The 20,527-nt window shown below is 40.7% G+C and overlaps 1 protein-coding gene across 3 annotated transcripts in view; it reads right to left on the bottom strand.

Annotated features, from left to right (window-relative positions):
- cadps2 (Ca++-dependent secretion activator 2) overlaps positions 1 to 20,527 on the bottom strand; it is a 184,743-nt gene that overhangs the window by 140,660 nt on the left and 23,556 nt on the right. For 2 of the 3 annotated variants that reach the window (XM_085283229.1, XM_085283226.1), the window contains exons 3-8: positions 11,660 to 11,992; positions 7,351 to 7,431; positions 7,001 to 7,231; positions 6,472 to 6,593; positions 5,104 to 5,215; positions 2,833 to 2,972 (exon numbers count right to left, since the gene is read on the bottom strand). In XM_085283229.1, coding sequence (XP_085139355.1) covers positions 2,833 to 2,972; positions 5,104 to 5,215; positions 6,472 to 6,593; positions 7,001 to 7,231; positions 7,351 to 7,431; positions 11,660 to 11,992 — 1,019 coding nt within the window. The remainder of the gene's footprint in view (positions 1 to 2,832; positions 2,973 to 5,103; positions 5,216 to 6,471; positions 6,594 to 7,000; positions 7,232 to 7,350; positions 7,432 to 11,659; positions 11,993 to 20,527) is intronic. The other variant, XM_085283227.1, reaches the window with a different exon arrangement.

Consider the following 20,527-nt stretch of genomic DNA (forward strand, 5'->3'; position numbering starts at 1 on the left):
TAATAGACTTCATTTATTTCAGCACAAATAAAAAAAGAGATACTTTGCCTCCTGGAGAGATGATTCTTCTTATTTAAATAAAAAGTGTCAGTTATTTATAGTTCGTAATTAATCAGTACTGTTTCACACAATACAATTTATAGTGATGTGGAGAATACGAAGACATTTCCTTGTTAAAATAAGAAAAAAACATTTTTGGAAAATGATGCGTTCATGTTTTAAAACTAACATAGATGCCTACGGTCAACTTATATTTGTTTGTAACAAATGACAGATAAAAACAAATATCTGCCATAAAATAATGAATGTTAGATTATGAGAAAATGAGATTTTAGCAAATGAATCGGTTTCACTGGGAGAATCTGAGCAAAGCAACATTTTTCATAAAACAACTTTGTTCTCTCACACACACACGCGCGCGCGCGCACACACACACACAAACACACACACTCGCGCGCATGCACACACATGCACACACATGCACACACACACACACACACACACACACAGTCAAACATTGGACTTTAAGACAAGACCGAATCATATTTATGATAAATGAGTGTAGACTGCTGGTTTTCTTCTACTGTTCACATAAAATACAAAAACACATTTGAAATAAAGAAAACGCTACGTCCAGATGAACAGAATCAACGTTTGTGGATTTAAATAAAGTATTTCCATTTTGTTTCCCTGCCCGTTTTATTTTGACCATCAAATGTGTTTTTGCATCTGTTGGTCTCCTAATCGAGTTTAATTCACTTTGACTACTTTTTTACTGTTTTGTTTTTTTCTACAGTTTGAACCTAAGCCCACAAACACTGCCAAATGCAAAATGTCTTTTAACAGAATAAGTTTTCTATTTTTATATATTTTCTTTGCTATAAGAGAAGTAATGAAATGCTTCAGTTGGACTCATTTCATTGACATGTGTGGAGTTATTTTGATAATCTTATAGGTAAAACTCAGAAATGCAGCATGTAAGACATTGACCTCAGTTGGTGGAACAGCATCAAAGCAGCAGGCACAGCACAACCCTTAATAAATCAAATGCCAGAAAACCAACAAAGAGAAGAGCTGAACATGGACCAGAGAGGCAGAAGTAACAGAGAGACCGATACTGACCCCTTGTGTAAACCAAGAAGGCTACAGATGGAGTGCAGTTACCAACCAGCCAGTCAATTATTAAAACTGCCCGACTCCCACATTGTTACAGTAATGAACAGAACCGTTTGTCAGCTCCTGCGGGAGGCTCATTAGATGTGTGAGGCTCATTCATACACAAGACTCATTCACATACACATTCATACAAGCGCTTCTTCTAAACCTAAGTGCCTAAAATTTGAAGGATACATCACGAGCAACTTAGGGTTCAGTATCTCGCCCAAGGAATTGGAAAGCAAACACAGACCTTAGAATTTTTAGACAAACCACGTTTCTGCCTGAGTCATAAACCATGAGTCAAAATGAGAGGTGTGACTCATTCCTCTCGTCTTACTGAAAATACAGCAGAATTTAGTTACATGAAGTCAGATTGTCCACCGGATTGTTTGTTTTTTGTTTGTTTTCCACAAAGAGTGGAAACACTGAAAACTGCTGAGACCATAGACTCTGCATCATCTTTTCCAAGGAAATTTGAATTTAAAACTGTTAGTTTAAAACCAATTCTAATTATTACTGTAAATTTTGAAGGAAAAAAAAACCTGACTCCATACAATATATTTTAAAAAAATGAACTCTTCAATTGAGACATGAAATGTTAAAAGAAAATAAATATTTCTCTCAGCAACACTTGCAGGCTGGAAAATTAGAATTTGCTTCCATCTTCTGGTTAAAATAAAAACTACACAGTAACAACTCAAACAGGTCTTACACAGAAATATTTTAAAAGAATAGTGATTCTAATTTTAGCTGCCATTGAGAAAACCAACCAGGCTAAAAAGTGCTGATAAAAAAGCAAAATAAAACCTTCCTCAATGAACATATGTGAACATTTGTGACTTATGTCCAGAAAGAAAGAACAAAGCATAGCAATGTGATATTTCTTTAAAATCTATTTATCCCAATGTGGAATGTGGCAGTATTCCTGATTAAATTCTGCAAGTGTTTTGTACAATGGCAAACCTCAGACACTGCTGCCTGAAACCAATTACTTGATATACTTTATTGTCCCCTTAGGGAAATTTGTTGTGGACTCAGGTGCTGCCGTCACAGAGTTAACAGACATTAAAGAAAGGAGAAATAAATAATAGATTTAAAAAAGCAACAACAAAAACAAAACCTTAGTCCATCTTTAACCACAAACTACTCCATTTGTTTGTTTGTTACAAACACGCCACAGCACAACTCTACTATACTGCAGAAAATATATTTTGGATTTTTTTTTTTTAACACTCCGAGCCGCAACTGTTTTATTTCCATAGAGAAGAAGGACGTAAGCCTACAGTGATCACCCTCAGTCTCCTAGGAAATAAACCTATGATTCCAATTTCAAAATCCTCCTCAGAAAACTTGACTTCTGATGTCAAGGTCATCAGGGTTCGAATGTTTCACTAAACATGTTGGTATGATTTTGAAAATCCTAGGTGACTCCCGTCTCAAGTTTTCGCATTCACAAGATCGAGAATTGAACTTGTCAGAGATTTTTCGTAGACAGACCTATGGTGTCAAGTCACTTCCTTCTTGAGTTATTACATTTACAAACTTGGGCTGGGCTGTGACCTCTTTGCTATCCAACTGTCAAGCACTGAAGTAAAAAACTTTGGGGGAAAAAACCCAACTGAAACCGCGCCCGCCAAAAAAGAAAAAAGAAACAGGATGTAGCATGTGACTCACCCGCTGTGCTTCATGTTGGGAGGTTTGTCCATGCGGACAGCCAGTTTGATTTTCAGCTCTGTGTCCTGGCTGTTCTTGGGGACAATCATACGATGGAACTCTGTGTGCTTTGGTCCATTGGTAGTCGGGTTCAGGATTACCTGAGAGGGAGGAATGGAGAAATAGATCAGGAAAAAAAAACAAACAAACAAAAAAAAAAGTATAATGTCTATGGGAAAATAGCCCTCAGCTTCCTGACCTAAAACCGCAGTAAAGACCTATTTAACAGTTCCTACTAAATTTATGGTCTTGAGTCTTATTTATTAAAGCATAATGTTTTTGTAAATTGTGGTTCGATTCAAAGGAATTGATAAGTTGTGTGATGCAAAGATAACTTCGGAGGCTGTGAGAGAGTGGTTATGAGAAAAAGATGAGGATGTGTGAGTGAGTGACACCAAGGAGCAACTCATGTAAAACAATGTCTGACCTTTTGAATGTATGATTTAATAAGAGTATATTGTGATGAGCAAACCCAGAGATTTAAAGAAAAAGGTAAAAGAAAGTATTCCTATGTAAGTGAATAAAAGAACATTTGATTTTAAAGTGTGTATGTGTAAGTCAAATGGAGAGAGGATGATAAAGTGTGGCTGGACTGTGTGGTTGGATGTCACCGTGCATGATGCTAGTTGTCATCTCAGAAGATATAAGGTCCAGTAAGAGAAGAGAGGCGGTAGAAAGGATGACAAGCTATAAATGCTTTGTGCAGAGGAAATAAGTGGTTCTTCCCATTGTTTTCTGTGAGATGAGCAGTTCACATTGGATCAAAGAGTACTCTGTTCATTTTTGACTATTTTTGCCAATACCTTGTTATAGTGTCTTTATTTTTTACTAAGAATGGAACAGCTTCAGAAGACAAGTGGTCTGCCAAACAATGACCACATCCTCGCCAACAATTAAGTTGTTCCCTGGTCCGTCTGGCCTTTTGTTTTGGAGTTATAAAAAAACCTTACACTATTTTTTCATGAAATCCCTTAACATATGAGACCGTATTAGTTCTTTGGGCTACACTAAATATTAAAATTTTAATCTTGATTGTTGTTTCGACTTCCCAAAATTAAATGAATATGTTCAAGCAGTATTGAAATCACATGCTTCATCAATAGAACAGGAAGGAAACGCAAATCAAGCATTCCCTAAATCGGCACCTGACCACATGCTTGCATGTACCAATCACAGCTGCTCTCATGCAGTAAGACGTTTCATTCATATAGTCTGGAAGAAATAAGAAACTTCCAACCAGCAACTGTCAGTCATTGTTTTCACTGTGCTTTGACTTCCCTGACCTTCAATTATCTCCTCCATACACACAATGAACTGTGAATTCAGCTTAATCGGGATTGAACTTGTATACAACAACAGCATGTTTGGATCTTGTAGATATGTGTGAAAATTACAAATAACATCTGAAGCTTTTAGAACTTCGAGTTGTCTCACCTGCCAATCAAATTCTCTAAACCTTCACTGATGGATTCCTTTCCTCCAAACAAATTTTTCATGACCTCTGAAATTATTCTGATCTTGTACGGACTTATCAGTTATAGTGCTAGGTAACTGGACTTTTTTCCCCCATGTCTAGTGTTTCTTCGATTTCTGATTGTCAGAAGACGTCTTGGGAAGTCTTGGTACCCACAGCCCTCTAACAGATACACCTGTGGTACCAATTTCAAAATTCTACATCACTTTGTTCTCAAGTTACCGTATTCACAATCTTGGGTGTCCATGTTGCCTGCCCATCCGCTGCCCAGCAGGGTGACAACATTACCCAATCAGCCCATTGTGGTCAAAGGGTTAAAAAAAAAAGAAAAAAAAAAGTATCTGGTTCACTTAGCAGTCACCCAAGTTTCTGAGCAAAAAAAACATCTTTGATACAACATTAAGGTTGTATCAAAGTTTCAAACAACTTTCACACGATACTCATTTATAAATGTGGACAACCTGGAGAAAAATATCAATTCATTATCGAAGTCTGGAAATTAAAAAAAAAACAAACTCACAACAGAGAAATGAAATTGAAGAAATGTTGTATCTAAAGTCACATTTATTATCAATAACACTACGCCTAAAATGACAATGTAACTAATGCAGACTAAATTACACAGTTATTTTCATTTTGATCATTTGAATGTAGTTAATTATCTTTATATAGAGAACTTTTCTAAACAAGTAAATATTATCTACTAAACATTATACACTAAATAGACTTTAATAAACCAGAATAATAGATTTATTCACCTTGCCCAGCTCCTTGTCATCCAAAGCTAAGACCCCGGTGCTCTCTAGGAAGAGCTTCACTTTAACTGAAGGCAGAGGTTGAGTTGTGGTGAAGTCCCCCTGAGTCCCCCACCTGAAAGACATGAGAATTTTAATGATTTGTAAAATTGTAGGTTGGCACTGCTGTTGACACTGGGACAGGGAGGAATTGAAGATAAACAGATTTAACTCGAGCTAACATTAGCAGCCTTTTTGCTGCCTCACCACTGTATGTTCTACTACCACACCATCTTGGTACTGCTTTGGCTGCTAACCGCACAGCAAGTCACATTATTTGGCAGACAATTGTATTAAAAATGCCTGTTAGTCAAAGCAACCACCTCCATAATAGAGAAAAATTTAAGGTTATATGAGATTTCAACTAGTTACATTTTTTTTAATCCACCACCTTATGGAACTCATAGAAATATTTGTTTTTAAAGAAGCAACTGTAAAATTAGACATAATTAGAAATTTTAACATTGAAATTCACTGGAATGTACTCATTTTTGGAGTGTTTTGGGGGACTTCTCCTTCAACTGGCTTCAAATTCAGTCCTAGAGGTTATAATTATTGTACATATTTTTCTACAAAAACAAAATTCTGCATGTTCCATCTTGTCTAGGTGGTCATTAATCTGCATAGCATGACTTTTATTGCTCCAGTCTGTCTGGGTTTCTCCCTTTTTTCATTCATTTTGGTTCCGACCTGAACTGAATAAACTTGGTTGGTCTCCTGCTGCAATTTCCCCTCAACCCTTTACTATGAAATTAAATTGAAAAGAATATTCTAACAAAATTCTGCCTGGGATAGTATCAGCCGGTTTTATTAATGGGCCAACAAACTGTGCGGCTAAAATTGACACTTAAAGATTAGAAGCTGGAATTATGAGTTTAGCCTGAAGTAGTTAGTCCCACTGTATATGGGACTGTACAGCAATTTGTCCCCTTCTCTTTTATCTCTTCCCTTCTCAAGTTATCGCATTCACAAAATTTTCCTTGACCATGAGGTCGAGGTCACTGAACTGTCCAAGACTTTTAGATATACCTGTGGTATCAGTTTGAAACTCCTTTGTTCTCAGGTTATAACATTCACAAACTTGGGTGGTCAAAACTGAGATTTGGGTATTCTAAACAGTCTAAATCAAATGTGGGCAATTCATTTTCCCAAGAGAGTAATAAGACAGTAATAAGAGAGAAATAAGTTCAACAGGAGATGAAATAACATGGAGCAGGACTGAGTTCAGCTTACTGCTGCAGACCTCCACAACAGTCACAATTTCTCATGTGGTCCCTTGGTAAAAAATAATTGCCCACCGCTGGTCTGAACAGATCAGGAAGATTAACTCACTGTGGTCTTGAGGCTTCTACTTGGTCGGTCTGTAGCTTTTCTTCTCCTTCTACCTCCATGGTACAGTAAACCATACGGTCTGGGGCCACTGACTTCAGGCCCTGGACCTCCATGATTACAATCTGAGAAAATCAACAGAGGTTTGGCACCAACAAACAGAACAACAAACAAACTCAGTTTTCAACCCAGAGTAACCCATTCACATCCCCAGCTTTTACCACTGACACTTTCTCTTTGAAGAGGTAACAGAAAGAGGAAACACACCCAGCTGGAAGAGTTTTGAATGAATGAACTACAGGCCATGAAGTATGCTAGGATTACCTGGATTTCAAATCATACAATTAAAAAAGAATTTTAATCTACTCAGGTCATCTTTGTCTAAAAAAAATTAAAATGTGTTAAATGATCCAAAATATTTTTTTGCATGTTTGTCACAAGCATAATAAATAGTGAAGGGGCAAATACATTTTCACAGCACTGTATTTTGTGAGCAAGTTACCAGCAGACATTTCTATAAACCCAAACACACCTCCAGAGTGAAAGACAAGACGATGTCCGACTTAGACAGATCTCCCTCATCTCCAAGATCTAGAAAGGAGTTATTTACAGTGGAGCGTTTGAGCTTCTGTTTGAAGTCTGGACCTCCTTTAGACACAGGCAGACTCTCCAAATTTGCCATCAGTAGGTTGACAGATGATCGCAGCTCCTCCACATACAGAGCCTCCATATCAGCAGAGACAAACTTTGGGTATTTCCGTTCCTGAAGGAAACACAACATACATTAAAGTTCATCTTAACGTAAACATCAACATTGGATGTGTATCTTTCAGGAAATAGAAGTCATGTGACATTTTCTGGATGCAAGTAATCAGTTAGTACCTTGGCAATCTTTTCGGCCAACTGTAACCTGCCATCCAGCTCTCTACGGATCTGAGCTGCCTGTTCATCCATGCTATCGAGCTGAAAAAGAAGGGAGGAAAAAAAAAAAAAAAAAAAGATTGTCACTAACTGTCCAGTGAAAAGTGAAATTCTCTGACATACAACCAGTCAGCAGCTGAGGGGTGAGGATGTGAGAGTTTCAGCAGGATGTCAAGCCTGTGAAAAACATACCACGCACGCACGCACGCACGCACGCACGCACGCACGCACGCACGCACGCACGCACACACGCACACACACACACACACACACACACACACACACACACCATGAAGAGGCCAGTAGGAAAACAACAACCACCAAATACTTGCAGAAAGTGAGGCAAGTCCAGAGGAGTCAGTTAAATGGGAAGAACAAGGTCCAGGCAATAAACACCTACGTCCCTGCTAGTCGTCAGATACCCTGCTGGGATAATCGACTGGCTGAAAGTGGAGATCAAGCCCCTGACATCAAAACAAGGAAGCTCCTTATCATGCATGCAATGTTTGTTTGTTTTTAATATACACCTTTAAAAACTAATGTTAGTCAACATACAACATTGTCAGATGTTATGTAGGCCAAACAACAGACACGCAAGTGAAAAATCTGTCAATGATGATTTTTCACTTGTTGTTTGTCCAATAAAATATTTGGTTCTTGATTGGAAGTTGTTGACTGTCGACTGTTCACAGTTTATTTAAGATGGTGCTGCTTGGTGTTTCATTGTCTAATGAAAAGCAGGTGTGCTCGAAACGTCACTAGATGTGTGCAGAAGTGTGCAGATGTTATTTTCCTTTAATCATCCTATTTATTGTTATTTATTTATTTTTAAATGGCTCCAATGATTGAACCAATCTATAAACCCCAATCTTAATCTTATAATCTTAAGATTTATGATACAGACATGAATGAATGAGTTTGTGCGTTTTATGGACTTTCAGGGTGCAGGAGGCTTTTTTGTTTGTTTGTTTTGTTTTCTCAATACAACAAGTTAATCACATTGTTCAGTGCTACTTTGAATTCCTGTTGTCTGTGGTTACATTCAAATCTGATTAGAGGTACTGACAGGAGAGCTCACAATCTGCTCATTAGACACTTTATTCAGCAGAGTCAAACAAATGTCATAGCTGACATAATGAAATAAAAAGCAAAACACCGTATTTTCCAGACCATAAGGCGCACTGTCGATGAACAGGTCTGTTTCCATACATAAGGCGCACCAGATTATAAGGCGCATTAAGTGAAACAAAACAAATAAGTCAAACTTTACTCAACTCATTCTTCTTGCTTCCTCCACTTCCGTACCATTGACTCATTAATGCAGAATTGTCTCGCAGCTGCTCTATTCTCATGTTGTTTCAGTATATTAATGACTAACCTTAGCTTATCACATACAAATTGATGAAAGAGGGAAAAACATGTAATTCATGCACCATTTATAGCGCTATACCAGTGGTGCAGCCACAACAACCTGGTGCTGAACGCCCAGAAGACAGTGGAGATTATTGTGGACTTCAGGAAGCACAAAGCTCCACTCCCCCCATCATCCTGACTGACACCCTCATCACCTCTGTGGACTCATTCTGCTTCCTGGGTACCACCATCACCCAGGACCTGAAGTGGGAGCCCACCATCACCTCCGTCATCAAGAAAGCCCAGCAGAGGATGTACTTCCTGAGGCAGCTGAAGAAATTCAACCTGCCAACACGGACGATGATGCAATTCTACACTGCAATCATCGAGTCCATCCTCACCTCCTCCATCACCGTGTGGTACGCTGGAGCCACTATCAGGGACAAACAGAGACTGCAGCGTGTTGTGCGCTCTGCTGAGAAGGTGATTGGCTGCAGACTCCCATCTCTGCAGGACCTGTACACCTCCAGGACACTGGGGCGTGCAGCTCGGATCTCAGCTGACCCTTCTCACCCTGGACACAGTCTGTTTGACCTGCTCCCCTCAGGCAGGAGGCTCCGGTCCATTCGCACCAGAACCTCTCGCCATAAGAACAGTTTCTTCCCCTCTGCTGTTGGACACATGAACAATAACCGTATGACTGTTCCCACCACTAACACATGACCCTACGCTGTGTTCACTGCATCATTCCATGTTTGGCACTGATCACCACCTGCACTCATATATATATCATGTATATATCTATCTATCTACTTAGCACTTTTAATTCTTATTCTTATTTTTATTTATTTATTTATTTATTTTTTCATGTCTATTTAAGCGTAATTTATGACAGTATGTTTGCACTGAAGCACCGCAGCAATTTCCTAATGTTGTAAACCTGCTCAACGTTTGGCAATAAAACCCTTTCTGATTCTGATTCTGATACCCAGGGGTTAAACAGGGCCAAAAAGATCTGGAACGGCATTTTTGTTCTGTTTATCCTGCAGCTTAGTGCAGGATAAACTGGTTTGCTTGCCATCAGAGATGGGCTGTAACGCGTTACTGTAATCCGATTATTTTTTTTAAGTAACGAGTAAAGTAAGGGATTACTATTTCAAAATCGGTAATTAGATTACTGTTACTTTCCCGTAGGAACGCTGCGTTACTGCGTTACTAAAACCATGATTTTCTGCGAGAATGTCTCATGACAGTGACGTAAGCGAGTGCGCCGTTAGTGACAACAGCTGTGTGCAGATCAACAATGGATAATATATCGAGTGCGGGAGAGAGTATGAGCGTGCAGCGTTTAAAGCGTGGAAGCACTGTCCTTACTTTGAGTTTGATTCCATAAAAAGTGACAAAAACATTAGTGTCCGTTGTGCGTGGGAAGAAAACTTCTTTTTACAGCAAAAAAACCCCTAAACTTCCAAACAAGCACCGAGTGCGCTACGACGTAATGGGAAACTCACAGAGAAACTCGCGGATTCTTCAACTGACTGTCGCGGCACACCTGCACCAGGGTAAACCTCCGCCTACCCCACTCCTGCTTTACAGGTGAAAATAGAGCAAAAGGACCGCTAGTCTTTGACTTTATTTATTTTCTGCTGTGTTTTACTTGCATCTATTTGAAAGAGTGAGTGTAAACACAAATATTTTATTTCATGTGCTGGAATGTGCAGAAAATAGGTTTAAATATTAAACTAATTTCTTCCAGTCAGAGAATGTTGCATATTATTAAATTTTTGCTTGATGCATAAAGTTAAAAGATTAAAACTGATAAAACAAGTTTTAAAAAGAGACTTTTCCATTTGATTACATTTTGTATGATGGATTATGCAGAAAAAGTAGAATTGGGCTGAAAGATCTATCGCTTTATCACCTATTCAGGTTGTAAATCGTGTTTTTAAAAAGTAACTAAGTAACTAAGTAATTAATTACTTTTGAAAATAAGTAATCAGTAAAGTAACAGGATTACTTTTTTGGGGAAGTAATCAGGAATTAGTTACTGATTACTTTTTTCAAGTAACTTGACCAACACTGCTTGCCATACTGTGGTGAACTTACAGTAACGGACTGTGTTGGATTGCTGCACAGAGGCCGTGGTGTTTATGGTCAAAGTTAGGTTACATCAAGTGTAGCAGGGACGAGTTTGGATTTAAAGTGCTTAGATTAATTCACAGAATTCTACATTTACATAGGTGAAGTACATACTGTGGTATAAAGACAGCAGCACAGGTCAGCTGATCACACCATGAATATAAGAGTAAAGATAGTGAGTTTTGACTCTTTACCCCACAGTGAGCCAGTATAACTGATTCTAGGTTTCCCCACACCTGCTGAATTCCAGTTTAACGCCTGATTATTTTTTTCCAATATAAAGACAAACACATCCCCAGCTTTAAGTGCAAATAACATATGCACAATATTTCTGGTTTTAGCAATGATGCTGGGACAAAACATACTGACGTGAGAAATTATTTAAAGTATGGACACAACAATTTGTACAACAGAATAATATTCTGATTCTCGTGGAATATGTTTAAATTCTGAATAGAAATTAGAAGAATATATGAAATGGAAAACATGGTGGTGCTGCTCCTTCAGCCAAAACAAGTAAAAGGGAGAAAAACCCTGATCTGAAAGGGACTGAGAAGTGTTATAAAAAAGACACACAGAAGAAAAAAAAATGTACTGTTGAGAGAAGTTGGTTAGGGGCTTTCCACTGATTTCAGTATTTTCTATCAAGCAGGTCTAGCAAATAATTAGAAAAGAAGACAGGATTTCTCTTTACATTTAAGCAATGGACGTTGAAGTATTCACTATTATGCATTCAGTTTGTGTGTCTGGCTGTAACGGTCACCCTCAAGCAGCTCACCTGGCAGGCATTGTACAACAGCTGGTGCTCAAACTTGCGGATATTGAGGATCTGCTGGAACATCTCGTAGAGTTGCTCTTTACTAAGGATGAGCTCTGAAACAGCACTTAGGTGTGCCCTCTGTGGTTGGCGCCACAGGTCCTCATCCCCTCTGTAGATAGCATCATACTTTGCAATCCAGGAACTGAGCACAGTCTCTTTGCTCAGCCCATCGATCTCAGGAAGGCTGCGGACACGGCGCTCAATGTTTTTCTTGAAAACCTCACGAAAGTCATTAGCTGAACAGCCACCGCTCTGAACCATCCGGGAAATACGCTCACTCTTTAGGAAGCCCTGCAAAGGAAAGACGGCATTACAATAATCTAAACGCGATTACACAAATGCATGAATAATTTTTTCTAGTTCAGCAGAGGAGAGCATATGTTGCAATTCAGAAATATTCATTAAATAAAAGAAACAGGAACAAGCCAAAGATTTTACATGAGAGTTGAAGCCCAAGATTTCAAATGCTGGACTTAGCAGTGGGCTCTCTGTCTCCTTAGCTTGGTCATTGTGGGCTAACTGCACTGAAACCTGAACATCCACCTGTTAGCTAAAATATTGGGATTTGTACAGCACTTTATAAAGGACCATGTGGAGGAGAGCCTGTTTGAGCCAGGTGCACTGGCGTTTCAGTGGACGAGCAAAAATAAATAAATAAACACCGTCCCTCTGTGTTGGACTTCTCCTGGTCAGTTGGACAAACCAACCAGGGCAAGCAGCTGACAGAGCATATGTCCACGAGATCCAATCAGCAGTTTTATGCAATTAAACAGTCTGTCTATTCTCAAGCATATCCAAACAGTTTACCACAAACATGAACAGGTTTCTTACCAAAGCACAAGGGTCAGTTCTTTGTGCTGATGTCCAGGATGTTGAAAAAACAAACAAACAAACAAACAAAAAAAAACCCCAACTCCTTAGTATAGGTTCCTTCACTTTATATTTGGATTTCACTTTTTCTCACTTCTAGTATGGTAAATGGCCTGTATTTGTATAGCGCTTTTACTAGTCCCTAAGGACCCCAAAGCGCTTTACACATCCAGTCATCCACCCATTCACACACACATTCACACACTGGTGATGGCAGCTACATTGTAGCCACAGCCACCCTGGGGCGCACTGACAGAGGCGAGGCTGCCGGACACTGGCGCCACTGGGCCCTCTGACCACCACTGATATGAATCAGTATCAGTGAGGTAAGAATTTCTCAATAAAAACAAGGAAATAAGGTTTCCAAAAAGTATAGCAGCTCTTGTCGTTTTCTCCTTCTCTGTTTTTGTCCATCACATACATCTATTTCCCTACAGACATGCTGATGGATATCAAGATTTCTGATCATGCTATGTAAGAAACATACAAAGCCTATTAGTCTGTTAGCAGCAACCAAACCAACCAACAGCAGACCAACAAACCTAGTGAGGTCATTTAGTATTCGCACAGGATGACACTACAGATTCTCTGAAAGCTATAACTTTAAACTTTATTTCTTCAATCCAACTTCACATAGTGTTAAATCTATAACTTTTTTTTTAGACCAGTCATTTGTCTTTAAAGACAAATGCATCAAAACGACACTGTCAAGACTTAAGATGACGTATCAGCAGACGGCGCCTCGCCGAGACCAAAGTTTTAATTTGCGTTAAAAGTGCAAACTTCAAACTCTATACCAGTTTTTAAATTGTGTTGACAGGCCAACAAAAACTCGAGTTCTAAAAAAGAATTTCCAACATAATTTTTCGCAAGTACTGTTGTCACATTTACTGCAGGAACACGTGATAAATATTGGACTTTCTAAACACAGCGCTCACCTTGCTAGTGGAAAAATCCACCACATTAACAAATAAAAAAAAAAACACTATGTCAACCCGTGGTTAGTTGGTGTGTGTGTGTTCTACTTTGTACAGCACTTTGGTCAACCTGTGCTGTTTGTTTTTTTTGTTTGCTTTTGTTGTTTTGTTTTTTTTTAAACACGTGCTTATAAATAAATTGATTGATTGATTAGTAACAAGTCATTCATTTTTGGAACAAGGATGCATCTAAAATGCATCTAAAAGAAACTTCCTTTCTTTCATCACAGCTGTCCTGTGCCAGATGTTCTATTGACCCACTGAGAGAGGCATCATTTTAGAAACATCAGGAACACTGAAGCTGAAGCTCATCGCAGGGATCAAGGACTCATCTTCGCCATCAGCTCCCTCACAGGGAAATCTTAAAAGCTCCACCATAGGCCTGCCCCCGAAAATGGATAAACCCAGCATTTCATCAACACTGTGATGGAGACTTGCTTTACATATAATTTGTACTCATTCCTGTAGAAAGTTATATGTGTAAATATATATTATGCTCTACACTACTAGCAAAACACAGTTTGGAAGAATTGTAGATTAAAGTTTTTAGTTCAACATAAAAGTGATGACCTTTGACCTGTATCAGGTTTAAATTGTGTCAGAGAAAATCTCATGTCCTCTTCATGGAGCTGACTACATTCAGTGTTTAAAACAGAAGCTCTGCAGGTCTGAAATCAGCAGCTTTGTGAAACACCAAACTGAGGTCCCGTTAATGCTGATATCCAATGATGCTCTTTCTCTGCATTTGGCATGTGGAGGAGCTTTACCTCCTCCACACTGTCAGTGATGATTTTCTGTTGCACATTGAGAGTAAAGATTTCATCCATTAGGAAGTCAAGAGACTTTTCAATGTCCTCGACTTCTCAGCTGTCCAAGTCCTCCTCATGTTACTGGTGCCTGTATTTTCAGTTGTCAACATGTCATTATCATTTTCGGTACTTTGCATACATTTGTGATTTGTATGGAAGTTTATTTTAGCATACTGCTTTAGGTCTTATTGCCCGTTATTTGATTTCTATATTAGTGTGATGACCCACTGCACCCTGCCTTCCTTTTGGCTCATGTGTGTCTTGTTAGCAGGCATTGGAGAGGTGGAGTTCCCGTTTACAATCAGTGACACTGGCAACACCTGGGCCAGTGTACCAGGACTCTATATAAAAAAAGCCTTTAGGGCATAGTTTTAGTTGGCTCTGAGACACCAGGTTGGACTCTGGCTGCGTTAGGTTTGGTTTTTGCTTTTGACACTATTACATGCATCATCTTCCACTCATCCATTCCTTCACACACTACTGATGGTACTGATTACACACACCACTGTTTGTTTTTGACAGTAGGGTTTCTTTTCTGTTTTATTTGTTTTAAAAGAATAAAGCAGCTTGGAATACATTCCTAACCACGTCTGGGGTTTTCTTTGTCATGACCGTACGGCCCGGTTCGTGACAAGTGGGGGCTCGTCCATTTGGGTTTGATTTGATGGTTGCTGATTTGGTTTTGGTTATGTGGATCTGGTCTCAGTATGGTGGGTTTGTTGCTTGATTTGTGTGGTGCCTCAGGTTCATGTGGCATCAAGTAGGTGTGACTTCTTAGCAGTGATTGCAGGGTTCTCTGGGGTGGTAAGTGTTTTGTGGAGTCTCCCTTTGTAGGTGCAGCAGCGTGTTCCTTTTGGACTCGGTTTGTTTTTTTGGTTTGGTTTTTTTTTGTGTGGTGTGCGGTTAGAGCATTCGTCTCGGGGACACTTCCAGGGCTGTCAGGTGAGTACCCAGCTTGCTGGGGGCCTAACCAGGTTACTGGGTTGAGTGTTTAAAGAGCCTGCTGCTAATCTGCATGAAGACTAGGGTTATGGTGTAGGCAAGTTGGGGTAGGCAGGTTAGTAAGGAGGAGATTTCCACTTTAGCGAGAGATGTTTGTCTTTCGGGGCACGATTTGACCTGGGGAACCACTGTTTTTTTGCTTGTTTGTTTTCTGCTGTTTTTTTTCTCTTCCTCCTCTTTCCTTTGCTGCACTCTTTGAGCCTTGCAGCATCATGGCAGGTATAGAGGAGTTTGTTGCTGCACCTTGTGAGGATTTCCTGGATCGCTGCACTAAGGACCAGCTGTTGAAGGTTGCAGATGAGTATGATCTTGATTTGAGTGGGCTTGGGGATAAACGTCGCAAAGATACTGTGAAATCTGCGGTTAAGTTGCAGTTAGTTGAAAAGGGTGTTTTGGTGGCTGGGCAACAGAAAACTGGTCAGCCAGTAACTGTGCCATTGGGAGTTTTTCCGGGAAACTTGACTTTTGAGAAGCAAAAGGAGCTGATGTCATTGCAAATTTCTTTTGAAAAGGAAAAGCAAGAGTTGGAGCTGGAGAAACAGAAGATGGACATGGAAAAACACAAACTGGAGGCTGACAAGCAGGTGGAGATTGAAAGGTTGCGACGGGAGACTGAGCAGGCAAAGACAGATTTGCAGAATACTCGTTTAACTTTGGTTAAAGAGGGTAAGCTTTCAGGGGACGTCTTGTTGGATGAGGGGCGTTCATCTTTGTCATCTCCTGATATGGTGAGCAATTTGCGTCTCTTACCTAAGTTTAATGAGGAAGACCCTGATGTTTTTTCTTTTTCTTTGTTTGAACGTGTCGCAGAGGCAGGAAAGTGGTCAGATTCTGAACGGATTCTGCTTTTGCAGTGTGTGTTGTGTGGGAGGGCGCAAGAGGCATATGCATCATTGGGCAGTGATGGTTTGACGTACAAGTCTGTTAAGGACTGTGCTGTGTTGAAGGCGTATGAGTTGGTCCCTGAAGCTTATCGTCAACGGTTTAGGACACCGGAGAAGAAGGTTGCTCGGTCACATTTGGAGTTTGTGAGGGAGATAACGAACCATTTTAACCGCTGGTGTGTGGCTTCCGGGGTCAATAATTTTGAAGGCTTGTGTGATTTAATCATTCTGGAACAAGCAGGGATGTGTGTAATTATTGTCAGGAGTCTGGTCATTGGAAGGTGAATCGTCCCATCCTCCTGGCAAGAGACTGCTCTGGGGGGGGGCGGGGGGTAAACAGGGGAATCCTATTGCCCTAGCTGCAAGCCTTCCTGTTCCTTTGGGTTTGGACAGGGGGTATGGTGAGTACAAGGAATGTGACATGTTTGACGGGCCTAGGAAGTCTTTGATGCCTGTCTGGGGTGGGTTTGTTACCCTGCCTGGGGGGCACACGTAACGGTGTGTTCACACCGAACGCGATAGAGGCAGGCAGAGCGTCAGGCTTACATGTAAAGTCAATGGAAAGGCGCGCTGACCCGCGATTGCGGCTCCCGCGAAAATTCGGAAGCAGATTTGCGTCGCGAAAACGCCAAAACGCCTGAAACGCGCGTGAGTGTAGCGCGTTTCAGGCGTTTGACTCGCGAAAAAAAACACGCGCGTGAGTTTGTGTGTTGCATTTTGTGCATACACGCGTTTCGCGTCCCCCGCTCGAGTTGGAAAAATCTGAACTCCAGCGTCAAATCGCGCCGCGACAACCAATCAGGAGCCTGGTGACGTGGCTGTTACCTAGTTCAAAGGGGCAGATCCAGCCAAAGCCCTTTATTCTTCAATAGAAGGAAGGCTAATCAATGCCGTAGCAAACAACCCGGAGCCGTACGACACCAGCTGCTTTCTGTACCGAGACAGGAATATAAAGGACCGAGCTTGGAGGAAGATATGTAAAGAGATCGGGCAACCTGGTAAGTTCATTCATTTTTCTCAAGTTTTCTCTAAAGTTTTCACTGACCCGGGGAAGCCGCACAAAAGCTAGCAAGCCACCGCTATTTTCCCACTGACATACAAATACCGTTCTGCTTTTAGGCATGTTGTCATTTAAGAATATATGTTATTGTTTATTAATAAGCAGCACACAGTGGTCCCGCTGTTCATCCGTCACTGCCTCTTTTTTCTTAATTTTCATTTTCTCTTTTTTGCACCGGACAGCATTGCATTCTGCAGCCTGATTGACAAATCTCCTGCGCTTGCCAAATTTATCATGTTTGGTTTTGATAACCATCACGTCCAATAGAAAAAACAGCACAAAAACACCCATAACTATGAGCCTCATTCGGAAATAGACACCTGCACCGCGAAGGAAAAAGGCGCACGAAAGTGGCAGGCAGATGAAGACAAAACACGGCATAATAATACGTTTACGTTTTGCAATCTACAAAGGTTTGCACTTTGAGAATCAATTGTGAGAACTGTGACCAATGGTCATGTGTGTGTGTGGAAAACAGTGTATAAAGTGCGTGGCCAGGGGCTAGTTATTCTGAGAACCCCTGCTGCAATAAATGAGGGACCACTGTCTACTCTATGATTATTATATTCAACCTGTTAACATTTAATACTGTATTGATAGAACCAACTGATTCTGCAGCAGAGCATCCCCTGTAGCTTCTCCTGGCTCCCCAGTCCCTGAGCTCCTGCTGCTGCACCCACAGATATGTACAGCAAGCACTGATACCTTTTTAGTCGGTGGGATTGCCTGTGATGACCTTTACTAAATATCTACAACCAATCTGATTATATCCTGTTTTTAGTTTGTTTGTTTTTTTCAATGTTGAAATTAAAATCTAGTAGCAGCCTTCTCATTTCTTTGTGTTTTGTGCTGTGTTTTACAGGCCCACAGGGGAGGACGGCTCCGAGGCAGATGAGGGACGGGTCCCAGGACGGTCCATCGGTGGTGGAGCTGGCCACCCTGGTGTCCCTGAAGAGTCCACACCAGTCTCCAATGGAGCATTTCCTCCTCAGCCTGGTTCCTGCTCTGGAGAGCAGCTGGTCCTTTTTATTCCTGTCTCTCTGTAAATACTTATATTTTATATATTTATGTTTAATGTATTTCTGTGTGAGAATTTTAACATTATTTCAAATAAATTTTTATAATGACTAATGTCTCAGTTCTACTACACAGCAAATGTTGGCACACGACTTGACACATGTAGAATTTATTTCATATTATACTAATGACAAAATATACTAATACAGTGGGACGCTGGAACTTTCCTCTGTGCTGTGCAGCTCTGGATGGGAAGCACGTCCAGACAAAGGCATACAGGAGACACACACAGTGATATTTGAGAAGTGAAAAGAAGTTTACTGGATTTACAAAAAGTGTGCAATAATTATTTAAACAAAATCAAGCAGGTGCATAAATTTGGGCACCACAAAAAATAAATGAAATAAATATTTAGTGTATATCAATGTGTGTGTCTCCTATATGATATATGGGGTGCCTTTGTCTGGACGTGCTTCCCATCCAGAGCTGCACAGCACAGAGGAAAGTTCCAGCGCTACTGGAGTCCCTCTGTGATGGACCGCCAGTCTCCAGGTGAAGGCACAGCCATGAAGTCGTCCACTAGACAGTCCCAGATGGCCGTCGCTGCCTGGGGGGTGATCTGACACACCGACTCTGTAACTGAACGCTTGGTGCTGAAGGAGTCCGCGGTGACAAGGAACCTGGACAAAATTGTTCAAAATCAGTATTATGTGTACTGCAGTTACAAAATACATTATTCAAATTCCAAAATACTTTGGTGATGTCAGATTTAATCACAAAACTTAAATCTTACATAAAACATTTTGTAATTATAAGGATAATTACAAAATGTATATTAGATGATATCTAAAACAGTTGTGTTTTGTTTTAACTTTAACATATCATAATTTGATTGGTAGCAACTTTCGCAACTACAGTGAGCCAATCACTCATAATTCCTAAACATGTCAATCAGGTAGGAATGAAGTAAGACATTAATAGAAATAAAGAGTTGTATGTTGACATGTAGCCCTTTCCTTGCTTAAATCATTAATATTTTTGAAAAATTAATCTGTGATAAGACAGCTTATCAAGATAGAACCATGTAACTAGAGATGAACCAAACTGTTCACAGTTTTATCTAACTCTGTTTTAATAAAGGCTGGTGACCCCTGTTATAGAGTCTGACAGCTGCAGGGATTATATACAAATATTCAACTATCCCAGAATTAAACCAGGTCTAAATAAAAAGGAGTGAGTATCACTACAAAGGTTAACTCAGTGGTCCTAATGCTACAGTTTGATATCAGCAAACACCGAGAGCATTCACTGTTAGCATAGCACATCCATGTTAGCAGTGTATAAATGGATGGTTTAGCATATATTAGCACAGGTATCAATAAAGGACTACGTATTAAACACTTTTACTAACCTCAGGCAGACGGACAGGCGCTCTGCAGATGGGATTGAGCGCCTGTAGTCGGTGTCTAGGCGGGCGATTCTGGGACCGACGCGGGACAGCAGGTCCTCAAACTGGCCGAGTGAATGACGGTGATAGCGCTGGAATCGGCCGTCATCCAGGCGCAGCTCCTGGAGCAAGTGGTGAAACTCACCAAACTGCTCACGCCTCTGGAGGACCTGATGGACCCAGGTACGGCAAGGATGTCCTTTACGCCGCTACTCTGCTCTCCACAGTAAATAGAGAAGGGAGACTCTCTCTTCAAGCGCTAGCTCGACAGCTGCCATCTTGCAAAGATACTGGTCTTGCAAAACTTCCTCCCACATCCCTCCCACATTTCCGGTTCACGCGCGTTAAAATATGATATTTTGGGGCGCGATGGATTTTTCTTGGACACGCGTAGAGGTGCGAATGTGCACGCGTCAAGTTAGGGGCGTTTGGGGCTTTTTTCACGCGCCCATCGCGTTCGGTGTGAACACACCGTAAGTCTCAGTTAGGATCTTGAGAGACACTGGCGCTGTCAACTCTTATGCTGTGGGGTCCATTCTCCCACTTTCAGATGAGACAGCTACTGGGGATAAGATCCTTATGCGAGGAATGGGGATAATGGTGGTTCCGGTTTCGGTGCATAGGTTGAACACTGAGGGCGAATTCGTGAGGTTTTAGTGGGGGTTAGGCCTGCATTGCCAGTGGAAGGGGTGGATATCATTCTAGGTCAGGGGTGCTCAATACGTCGATCGCGATCGACCAGTCGATCGCAAAGGTAGTA

This window comes from Mchenga conophoros, linkage group LG7 (genome assembly GCF_057382185.1).
Source record: "Mchenga conophoros isolate Kocher_MC1m ecotype Shallow Benthic linkage group LG7, M_conophoros_male_GT1.1, whole genome shotgun sequence".
Lineage (NCBI taxonomy): Eukaryota > Metazoa > Chordata > Actinopteri > Cichliformes > Cichlidae > Mchenga > Mchenga conophoros.